Genomic DNA, 12,118 nt, shown 5'->3' on the forward strand with positions numbered 1-12,118 from the left:
TGTTCTACAGCAGAGGTGTCAAACTCATTTTCACAGAGGGCCACATTAACAGAATGGCTGCTCTCAAAGGGCCAGATGTAACTGTAAGATAAATGTAACTAAACATAACCAAATGTAATGTCAAATAAATGCAACTACTTTTTAATCTTGTTAATTCACCATTTCTGTATTTATTACTTATTTAAGTTACAAATATTGCATATGGATTTGTATAGATATGAAAAAATGGCTTTGTAACTGCATATCTTCTGATAAACTGATATTTTAAGACAGTCAGATCTTTTAATTTACTTTGTCACGGGCCACATAAAGTGACATGGCGGGTCACATTTGGCCCATGGGCCTTGAGTTTGACATGTGTGTTCTACAGTATGTTATTAAACTTATTTTTATTCAGGCAAAGTTACAGGTCAGATCTATGGAGAGGCAACCCTGCAGACAGTAAGAATCTATTTCAATGTTTTTGAGCAATAAAAAATGCCTGTAATTGAATAGAGCACAAGATGGATCCATTTTATGCCATACTGTGGAATATTCTAGGCAAAGTGGTAACATCTTCATGGAAATTAGCAGATGAGGGATCCGTCACCAGAAAGTCATATAGTCCACCTTTAAAGTTGTGATGAGTTGCTGGCATTTTTACTCATAAGAATGCCATATAATTCCTCTTACCAATTATAAGTTAAGTCATTACTTTATCCCTGGATTCATTTTTTTGCCCGAGACATTTTAATAATTTATTTTAGAATTGTGATTAACTAATTAAAAAGCAAGTGAGTTTGTCTGCTGCTGGCTAAATTATCAGTAATAAGAAGCTATGCAGAAGGCACCTTATCAAATGTGATTGATTTTCACTGAGGGGAAATTGCATACAGTTACAAAGCCGTATCTAACTGCTGTGTTGAAACGTATGTCTAATTCCTTATTTGCAGTTTGACGGGTGGTTGTCAGTGCCTGGTCTCTCTCTCTGATTGCTTCTGTCAGTCGGCGTTTGCTGTACCTGCCGCAATTCAACACGTCAGACTTTATTTATACTGAAGTCCACAGAGCCACACACGCCGCTCACAATCAACTCAGGCTTTAATTCACTTTGGCTGGTGTTGTCAACATACAAGTAGTACTGAAACGTGTACTCAACTTAAAGTACTGTTACTACTAAATACAGGTAGTTGTTGTACTGCAAGACACTATTGGAAAGTATGCAAAAGTGTATAATCTATCAAATGAACAGTCAAAAAGCTGCAAAAAAGTTAATAAAAATGCATTAAATTCGTATAAACAATGGTCTATGGCGATATATTGGTATTATTGGTCTATGGTCTATGTATTATTGTTTTATTTTACTGTCTTTTCTTTTTTTTTATACTCGAACATCTGCCAAAACATTTATAGGCATATTTTTCAAGTCCTGTTACACTATGATTTAAAAATACAATTATTGTTATCAAGACAACCCAAACAAAATGTCAGCTTCAGAATGCGACAGACACAGACTCAAAAATACAGTTTCCTTACTTAAGCACTGAAGCACTTCTACCACAACCACTACTACTACTACTATTATTAACTCTTATTATAACCCACTCTTAACCTCCCTCTCCTATATCAGAACATAAAACCGATTAATTATGATATACTACACTTGAATATTTATCGAATCCTTTCTGTCTCTTGGGTTTTTCATTTATTTATTTTTCTCTGTTGGACATGAGTTCCCGTGTAACTTTCCCTTCACGCCCCCCGCAGGTTCCTGAGTGCATTGGCAGTGTTAGCCGAGCGTCCCGAGCTGGTGGAGAGGGTCATGATCACACGCACCATCTGTCCAGAGGGGGCGTACCAGGTTCGGCTGTGTAAGGACGGTACATGGACCACAGTGCTGGTGGACGACATGCTGCCCTGTGACGACTACGGCTACCTCCTCTTCTCTCAGGTAGTGCCCCAGAACTGTTTACCTACGAGAGGAAAGTTGGAAGAGATGGAATACTACTACAGACAGATGGAGCACTTCTAGGTTTGCGCTGGCTTAAACCAACTTTTAAGATCTCTCAAATGATCAAAACAAATGAAATAATGTGAAATAATTGTGCATGAGTTTGTGGTTATGAAAAAGGAAAAGTAATATGTGCTTGATTACATGTTGTGTTAATGTCAAAACACCATCACACCACAGAACGTGTACAATAGTGTTTTAAATCAAATGATACAAATGAAAAAACATTACTTACTTTTATTTTACTGGGGAAAAACTGATGTTAACAGTGAAATAAGGGTCCTATTAACCTTTAGCTGACAGATGATTTTGTTTATTTGTTTTCTTTCTTTTTTTTTCCCCGAAAAGGTAAAACAAACTTCACATAATTTGTCTTTTTATGCTGCCTCTCTAGAGACCACAGATGGCAGTTAGTCGTTTTGTTATGATCTGGTATATTTACACTGTAATGGTACTGTCAATCAAATAAATACATTTTAGTAATTGTAAATCCAAGCGAAAAGTACCATAATAATACATTATCATTTGGAAAGTAATAGTTTTCCTTCTATGTAAGATATATGGACAGCAGACTTGAAGGCTAACACCGCCACTGATATCATGTATTCAAATCCATCGTCTTTGTGAATAATGATGCTAAACTACAGTAGTAGATCACTCTATAACAACTCTGTATCATTATCATATTAATCTAAACACATGTTAATTTATTATTACGAGCGCGTCTCCCAGGACCGCACTACCTTGATGTGTAATTAATCAACTGGCAATCAGCGATCATGTCTTACACTGTGAAACAAGCAAAGCATAACACGACCCAGACGGCTGCTCCATCATCTGTTTATCTACAAGCGTTTATCAAGACGAGATTTAGAACAAGCAATGTGGGTCCTGTTCCAAAAGAAAATAAAGGACAGATTTTAGATATATTACTGTGACGCTCTGAGATGCTGAACATGAGTAAGTATTGGCTTTTACTGTGACTAGTGTTTTCTATCCAAGTAAACTGCCTGGATTTACAGTGAATGGGGCAAGTTAAAGGTACACTATGTATCTTTTTCGGTTAAGGGTCCATTATCTATTACCTCCATGGAGTTGTTATGTTTAATGCTATGCTGTTAAACTTTACAGGCAAAACAATATCTTCCTTGTATATATTAAATTTCATGTTCAGGTCGCCTCTCCACAGATCTGACCTATGAACAATTGCATTCATTTTGTTTATGTAGTCGTATAATCATTATTTTTATGCAGAGCTCAGTTTCCGTTTGTCTTTATCTTTTCAGAAATGTATAGAAACTGGAAGCGGCCCAGAATGTTTTCCATTTTCTGAGTGATAATAGCCTCAGCCCGGCTTGTCAGGACAAAATATAGCTCCTCCACATACAAAAACAATCAATCGTAAAGATAAAATACATATGGTTTCCAGAGTCATGCACTCCACAAATTTCTCCAAAGTATTTTAACTTGCAGTTGACAGCCAAAAGTTTGTGTCATTTATTTATGGGTTTTTGGAGGAGGTTTTTGGAGAAAGACACAGGGTCATAGAAGCATTCACTGTATTTACATCACAGAATGATTGTTTTTTTTGTTTTGTTTTTTGACTTGGTTGGTTTATTTGTCGGGTGAATGTGCAGGAGCTTATCACATTGTGGTGACTAAAATCTTTAACCCATTTTAACTCATATCTGAAATTTAAATGATAAAGGCAAATGGTGACTATGGTTAGGATTAGTGAATTAGTAGAAATTTAATGACAGTCAACGTAATGCGTGTGTGTGTATTGAAAAAAAGGAAGAAATGTGTATAAATAAATAAAACGTATGAATGTTGTATTATGTCTGTAGGCATTATAGGCATAGGTGTCTTATTATCTCCATTGTGCGTCTCTGCCCCCTCAGGCCCAGAGGAAGCAGCTGTGGGTGGCTCTGATAGAGAAGGCCCTGGCCAAACTCCACGGGTCGTACTTTGCCCTGCAGGCGGGGCGGGCCATCGAGGGGTTGGCCACTCTGACTGGAGCTCCCTGTGACTCTCTCATGCTCCAGGTCAGCTCCACCAACCCACGAGAAGAGCCCATCGACACAGACCTCATCTGGGCCAAGATGCTGAGCTCCAAGGAGGCGGGGTGAGAGCGGAGATACTGTTGGGCTTATTTAAGACGGGGAAAGAAAAGCAGGAATTCTTCTCTTGTGGTGTACCAGGAATGATTTTCCATAGAGTGCAAGAAAAATTTGAAACCTCTTTTGAAAATGGATATAATTTTGTTATATAAAGGGATTATGTATGACAGTAATTAAATTTTCAAGTTTACTCAAAACATACCAGATCATACGGGACACCACATTAATCACTAAATTATTGTCAGGCAGAGAGCTGTCATTAAAAGCCCTGTAAACATTTTTTCCCATTCTCAAATGGAGACTGAGGGAGGAAGTTTAAACCACCAGCCAGTTTCTAAAGTGAACGTCTGCTCATCATCATTCTTTATGCACACTTTTAATCTCATCACTGTAACGCAATGAATCTCAGCCCTTACTTCAGCCTCTTTTTGTTGTGGATTGATGAACACCAATAAACTCTGCCACACACTTCCAAGGTTCCCAATTGATACAAATGGTTCACAATATGATGTAGACAGCACACAGATGTCATTTATTTTTCACAAATTGCTACTTTTGCAATATATTCTCTGAGCCAGAAAGAATTTTGCACTTCTACAAGGGGCCCTGTATCTACACTGGCTAAGCTCTTGAGAACATTGTAAAGAATGATAATTTCTAGTAGATTCAGACACAAGGGTTAAATGATTATTCTGACATTGTGATATGTATTACCTGTGCACCTTAAGTACCATTTATACCACAAATGAGGACACAACAACATTTCTGTTTATGAGATCAACCAAAAGCAATCATAAAATTAGCTTTAGAAAATGAATGAACAGTGTTAGTTGGTGCTTACTGTGTAATCCAAGGCAGCTAATGAACATCCCTTTTGGACAACCTTCCAAAACAAACACAAAGAACAAGGTAATGGGGGGCCAATCTGCACCATATGTCCGTAATGAAACACTGTGGTAATAAGCGTTGGAATATTCTGCACTATCAAAGCACCAGAGACAGCCAAAGTTCCTTAGGGGCCAAATTATGTGCGCCAAACTGCTGGTCCATCTGTCAGAAACCACACACTATTTAACAAATGACTGTTAGGAAAAGATGAAGGCTTGACAGCACAATGCATATTTAAAGAAAGCATTTGAATAAGCTGGTTTATTCTTAGGTTTCTGATGGGAGCTTCATGCGGAGGAGGGAACATGAAGGTGGACGACGTGGTGTACGAGTCCCTGGGTCTTCGGCCGCGCCACGCCTACTCCATCCTGGACGTGCGTGACGTTCAGGGCTACAGGTGCCTGTCATTTTCAGTCTCTTTCAAGTGTCTGGGCTCATCAATGATTCAGGCCTCGCTACAGCCCTCGTTCTGATCATCTGCCTCTCCTCCTACCTCGTATTACCTCTGTCCTCCTCCGTACGCTCTCACATAAATTATAAAGACGGCATCGGCGTAAGATTGGACACGCTTCAACATTCACTAGGCAATATTATGGTGGGACATAAACTGCTTATCGGGTGTTGAGATGTAATTGCTTGTTTTGAAATTGAGAGTGAGTGCGGCCTCTTAAAAATGAGTGTGTTACTTTCCTGGTGAGTGGTTTTCCACATGCTTGTCTCCATGGAGATATTATTGCTTTGTCTGGAATGTTCCACAGTTGTCCATCTTGCTTTAATTCAATTGCAAATAGATAAATATTATTGCTAAAAACACGCATTCCTACTGTGAGAGGCGATGTCTCTCTCCACAGATGTGATTTGTACCTTGGCCTGATGTGTTTGCTGAGCTGCATGGACATAGAAAAGTTTAATGTCATACTGTGGAACATTCAAGCAATAACATCTCCATGGAGACAAGCAGATAGCACATTATACACCCTAAACATTACAGTGTACCTTTTAAGGATTGTGTAAATTCATGTATTTCTAAAAAGTAGGATTAATACTTTTTTGATTAATGAATGACATTTAATCATAGCATAAGTATATTGCAGCAGACACATGTCTGTAGAGCACACCAATTGGCAACTCTTTATTCATTTAGCCATATGTTGCTTTAATTGGTCAGTAGTACTTCAGTTTTAATACCAAAAATTGATTGCTGAAGTTATATTTCACAACAACCTTGAAGCGCGCATCACAAAATATCTTGACTGTAGTTATTACCAAGTTTGTTTATTTCTGCTTCCCCTTTTTCCCTACAAATGCGTTTAAATTTCTCAGCAGTGTAATATATAGTGGCCTTTTTCCGGAAGTCAAAACAGCTTCTAGGAAGGAAACTGAAAAAGTGCAGAGTCATTTCAAATATTGACTCTTGGTCTCGGCTCAGCCCCACATCAGATATTGAATGGACTTATATATCAAATTGGAATCTGAGTTGACGTTGAAGGGGGTGGAGGCAAACACTTATTTCTGCTGATTATGAATGCATTGTAAGTTTTCTCCAAGCGTGCCTTTTAAGGACAAGTTCAGAGTAGCTATAAATCCCAGATGTAATTCGTTCAAGAGACGCACACAACATAGTACTTTAATTTACAACCATAAGGTTGGTGTCTCCCTCACTCCAGAGATAAACCAGCTGCTGGAGGGAAGTGACTGATTCTCTCGGCCTTTTTGGAAAGAAAACTTTACAGCGTACTCCTGTTATTGCGGATTGATGTTCCTATAAGAGAAATAAGTCTGGTCTTTTTTATGTTTAAAAAGTACTATTTTGTGTATGTGTGTAAATCATAGAGCTACAACGATTAATCACAATGATCATGACTCGTCGACAATTGGAATAATCGTAATTATATTCTAATAATCATAATCTAATATAACTGGCCTAAACAGACTCTAATACACATGCCAAAAGACCTTTTACAGCAAACACACGTCAGTGACCATATTTAAAAATATATTTTTTGTATACCGTTCGTTTTAGATAATAAAGAATAATCGCTGACTAGTCCTGCTAATAATCCTTAATTGCAGCCGTAGTAAATCACAACATTGCTGATTCTACACAAAATGCCTCCGTGAACTACATAAAGTCAATGTCATCATATTCACCTGTTTTAACTTTCTGTCTTGTTTAAATACAAATCAAATGTGTTTATCTTGGCAGATTGTTGAGGTTAAGAAATCCATGGGGTCGCTTCTCATGGAATGGAAACTGGTCAGATGAGTGGACAGACTGGCCTCAGCACCTGAGACATGAGCTGATGGCACACGGCAGCAGCGAGGGCGTCTTCTGGATGGAGTACACGGACTTTATCAAGTAAGAAACTGCTGGGGTATGCCTGTGACATATTATGAATAGGTCTTTATTGTTCATTGCTTTTTTTTATCAGGCAAAACATTAAGAACAAACTATTTTTACAATACTGTCTTGGGTCTGATATTATCTAGAACAGGGGTCGACCTTAACACCCAAAAAGCCATTTGAACCCAGTTTCCATGGGGGGGGGGGGACACTGGGAGCTGCAAATACTTTTTTACATCTAAAATGAAGATAATACTGTATGTATATATATATATATATATTTTTTTTTTTTTTATTTATTTATTTATTTATTTTTTTGCCTTTACGCTTTGTATAAACAACTATAGTGTTTTGCTCATTTAATCCATGAAGTGCTACAGAGACTTCTGTTCCTGAACCTCTGCGCAGTTTCTGCAAATCAGGGCTGCACAAAGTCACTTTCATCTTTATGTAGGACTGTAAGCTGTCGTCTGTGAGGCATGAGGTGTTTGTTTTAGCGGGTATACTGGCAATTGTGCTGCTTACTTTGAGCGACGAAAATTAATAAAATATAATTTTATTTTAGCATTTCAAGATCACAATAATCTTACAATAAAAAAAAAAAAAGAACTAACACAAATAAAATACACTTCAATTAAATACTTATAATGTATTTTCCCAAGCCTCCTAGAACCTATAAGGATGAAAGAGCCACGTGTGGCTCCAGAGCCCAGGTTGCCGACCCCTGCTCTAGAAGCATCCTGATTTTTTTCATTAACCTCTCTGCCCTCTGGTGGTCATCTGGAATAACGCAGATCTTGTGTTTTTCATTCATATAGAATTACATAGATTCTTTGTCACTGTATAGTCCTTTTTGTCACTTTTACTGGTTCTGTCTATTCTATTATAAGCTATATTTATTATTCTCCTACAATTTGTTTATAATAGACTTGAGTAACAATACCTTTTCATACAGTAAATGACGTTCACTAAAGCAAAACCACAGATGAGGTTTAGTCGGTGTTTAGCACATTGTCTATATTCAGTTGACACAGTTTTGCTTGGTGCACTGGTTGCTAGGGGTTTGGCAGGCAGGGGCTTGCCATGGCTCACAATGTGTTTTGCCGCATAAAATGAATCCTGCCATTTTGTCAAAGACTCAATTATCATCAATTTCTCTAGTGCTCCTCCTGTATTTCTTAGGCTTTCATGTGTCATTCTATAGCTATTGGCCTGTAGTTGTATTAATTATTTGTGTATCTGTCAAATCGTGTTCAGTTTTATTGTCGAAGTCAGGCTATATAAAGGCTTGTGTTATTTGTAGCGTGGGCAGCCGGTGTGATTGATGGAGTGTGTCAGGGCTCTAGCGTCGCAGGTTTGCCTAAAGACAGTACAAGTGAATGGGAGGTCATTTATTCCTAGCCCTCCCTGTCTTACTAAATAAGACTCGCAATAAGTCCCGTCAGACCACTACGGCGGTCTTCCTGAACCGCTCCAGCCAGAAAAATGTGCACGGCCCACCACAAAGGTCCCATTTGTCTTCAGGCTGTTTATTGTTTTCTCTTGACAGACAAATAATGTAGGAGCTCGCTGTGGCATATGAAAGATGTAGTGCTCTCACTGACCGGGACAGAACAGCCGCTTTAAGATAGACAATAAGAACATTGCATCATCACTGTCCTCCTTTATTTTGGAAGCAGTTCATAAAAGATGCACTTTTGATGTAGTTTGTTTATTTGGTCTTGGTGCTAGTGTTGTCCTGATACCAAAATTCCAAACGTGTTATTATTATTATTGTTATTATTAGTTCTGTGAGACCATTCTAAAACTGTTCACATAAAGATATTAAATTTTTCGAAATCTGTATTGCTCTGTGATCTTGTTCTTGTTTCTTTTTTAAGACAAGAGAGATTTAAAACAGTTGCCACATAAAAAAGGATGCCTCAAACAAAAAAACTGAAGTCAAAAAGGTAAATGAAAGAAGAAGTCCCTCGGGTGGTATCTTTGAAGAAGGCAGGTCTTCGATGTTAGCGAGGTAAATGGTGTTTGTACAGCAGCCCCCTCTGAGGCTGTGCTAACATTTAAAGAGTGGCCTGTGATGCATACTGATGACCCGTGCTCAGGACTGTGGGACATTAGCCGGTTAAATTGCGGTTTCACATGAGCGCTTCTTTAATATAGCTCTTACACAAACACTGATGCAGATCCTCCCCTTGCTCTTGTAGGTACTTTGACTCCGTAGACATCTGTAAGATCCACTCGGAATGGCAGGAGGTGCGGCTGCAGGGCTGTTTCCCCAGTAAAGCCAGTGGACCGGTCACTGTTACTGCGCTCACTGTGCTGGAGAGGACCGCACTGGAGTTTGCCCTGTTTCAGGAGGGAAGCAGGTAAATAGGCTTTCCCATTATCTCCTTTCGACAAAGTGATAATGGGTCTTACCATGGTTCCAAGGGCTAATTGCTTAAAATTGGGTTTAAATGTGTAGTTTTCACAGTTTATGAACATTTGGCTAATTAGAGCTGTGAGAAAGAAATTGTTGAATTGGAAGTTTTCTGAATATCTCATTCAACACTAACTCATTAACCTCTATTTAACCTCCTCTCCGCCATCGCTAACACACAGATATTCTCCTCTTTCAGGCGTTCGGACACAGCCGACAGTCACCTGCTGGACCTGTGCATCATGGTGTTCCGCGCCTCGTTCGGCAGCAGTAACAAGCTGACCCTGGGCCGGCTGCTGGCCCACAGTAAAAGGGCCGTCAAGAAGTTTGTGGGCTGCGACGTGATGCTGGAGCCCGGAGAGTACGCTGTGGTCTGCTGTGCCTTTAACCACTGGCAAATGAACGCCAGCGGCTCTGCAGGGCCCTCCACTCCCAGTACGTGCACCCACGCTTAAATAATATACTAATTAAATAAAGAAGTTGGGACACAGTTTAAATAAGTAATTAGTAATAAATGTTTACAAATGTTTTTATAGAACAAAACTATTATATCAAGTGTTTAGAGTTATAGCTCATTTTGAATTTTACTTTACAAGATGATAAAACTAGGGGATAAACTATTACAGTTAAATCAGCTGTCATTTCAGAGCAAAAGCTGCCATACCGAAAAAATGCTCTATTAGAAAAAATACTGGCTGTCAACCCATGTGATGATTCCCATTAAATGATATCACAAGGATGTCTATTAGCATTAAGTTTACAACCTAATTACAGGCAAATGATATCAATCTTATAATTTCCATATTATTTAAATTAATAGCAAGTTTGCCCTTCAGTTGTTTTAAAAATCTCTTCTTTCTGTATTTTGTATTACGTGTTACTAACATTACATTTTCAATCTGTCAGTGGCTTTGCTTACATGCACTCCAAACTGAACTCTGATTTCTGGACCTTTAAGATTATTGAGGTGACATGCAAAACACCAAATTTGATGTGAGTTATCAGTGATCAGATTTTGCTATTACATGTTATTTTAATAGGTTAAATAAATGAAACTAATGACTACTGGTTTCCGGTTTGTTTTCCTACCTTTTGGGGAAACGTATTACATATTTTACTCATTATTTATATCTTTTGACTCCCGCACAGTCTCCAGCCCCACCAGCGGAGCCGTGAGGAGACCCAGTCAGGACTTTCCCGGGTACATCCTGGCCATCTACAGCTCTCGGCAGGTGATGGTGGAGCAGGTGGAGGCTACTGCTACAACTTTAGCCGATGCTATCATCCTCCTCACTGAGAACAAGGGAGAGAGACACGAGGTAAGACAGACTATTTTTCTACAACATCTCACTGGCAAACGCTTTCATCTTTTTGAATATAAAAGGGTTGTAAAACTGTAACATCCACTTTGAGCTTCGTACATGTGCTTGTAAATGCATATAACAGCTACTGGCACCCACGCTCCTGGAGACACATTTCCTGGCTCTCTTAACCAGCGCCTTGTTGAGAGTACTGTCACTTTGCCTAGGATTTAAAAAAACTGACTGTTTTTTTTTTTTTTTAAACACTTGGGTTCATCTTTGTTAAATGATTCAGGCATTCAGCTCTCCAGGAATTCACTGCTCACTGTAGGAGGCTGACCATGTGGGACTCTTATGACAGCCGCTACACAAACATATGGCTAAAAATATGTTTTATCTGTTATCTGCCCATCACTGGCTATATTTACATGCACACCAAAAAATGATCTGATTTCAAAAGTTATCAGATGATTGAAATGGCATTTATGTCTGATGTGAGTCTTTGCTCCTTCCCCCATCATTTTCTTTGTCACTCACAAAGATAGATATTTGTCTTCCAAATACTTACTCTAATAATATTGATTAACTGACACATCACGTATGTATGTAAACCCAAATCAATAATCAGACCTAATTTTGGGGTTACCTGACTATTCTATTCTTGAATTATTTTTTCTTAATAATTTAACCTCTTGCTTTTCAAAATAAGATTTTATTTCAAACTAATCTCTACTTTTTTCTGTGGATCCAGGGCAGAGAGGGCATGACTTGCTACTACCTGACCCACGGCTGGGCGGGGCTTATCGTGGTGGTGGAGAATCGCCACCCAAAGTACTACCTCCATGTGTCATGTGACTGCACCGACAGCTTCAACGTGGTGTCAACACGAGGCAGCCTCAAGACCATTGATAGCGTGCCACCTCTGCACCGGTAAACACTCTCTGATATTCACACGCATGAAGGACTGAGTCAGTAAAAATGTGTTATCTGCAATAATTTGACTGACTAATGAATACATAGTCTTGCCATTTTAGCCTTATTTTTTCCTCAATGGTC

The 12,118-nt window shown here is 38.8% G+C and overlaps 1 protein-coding gene across 3 annotated transcripts in view; it reads left to right on the forward strand.

The window, feature by feature from the left end:
* capn15 (calpain 15) overlaps nucleotides 1–12,118 on the forward strand; it is a 44,290-nt gene that overhangs the window by 29,004 nt on the left and 3,168 nt on the right. For all 3 annotated transcript variants that reach the window (XM_033984654.2, XM_055229373.1, XM_033984653.2), the window contains exons 4-11: nucleotides 1,747–1,930; nucleotides 3,892–4,115; nucleotides 5,270–5,395; nucleotides 7,205–7,357; nucleotides 9,547–9,708; nucleotides 9,961–10,196; nucleotides 10,911–11,080; nucleotides 11,814–11,992. In XM_033984654.2, coding sequence (XP_033840545.1) covers nucleotides 1,747–1,930; nucleotides 3,892–4,115; nucleotides 5,270–5,395; nucleotides 7,205–7,357; nucleotides 9,547–9,708; nucleotides 9,961–10,196; nucleotides 10,911–11,080; nucleotides 11,814–11,992 — 1,434 coding nt within the window. The remainder of the gene's footprint in view (nucleotides 1–1,746; nucleotides 1,931–3,891; nucleotides 4,116–5,269; nucleotides 5,396–7,204; nucleotides 7,358–9,546; nucleotides 9,709–9,960; nucleotides 10,197–10,910; nucleotides 11,081–11,813; nucleotides 11,993–12,118) is intronic.

This window comes from Periophthalmus magnuspinnatus, chromosome 19 (genome assembly GCF_009829125.3).
Source record: "Periophthalmus magnuspinnatus isolate fPerMag1 chromosome 19, fPerMag1.2.pri, whole genome shotgun sequence".
NCBI classification, from domain to species: domain Eukaryota; kingdom Metazoa; phylum Chordata; class Actinopteri; order Gobiiformes; family Gobiidae; genus Periophthalmus; species Periophthalmus magnuspinnatus.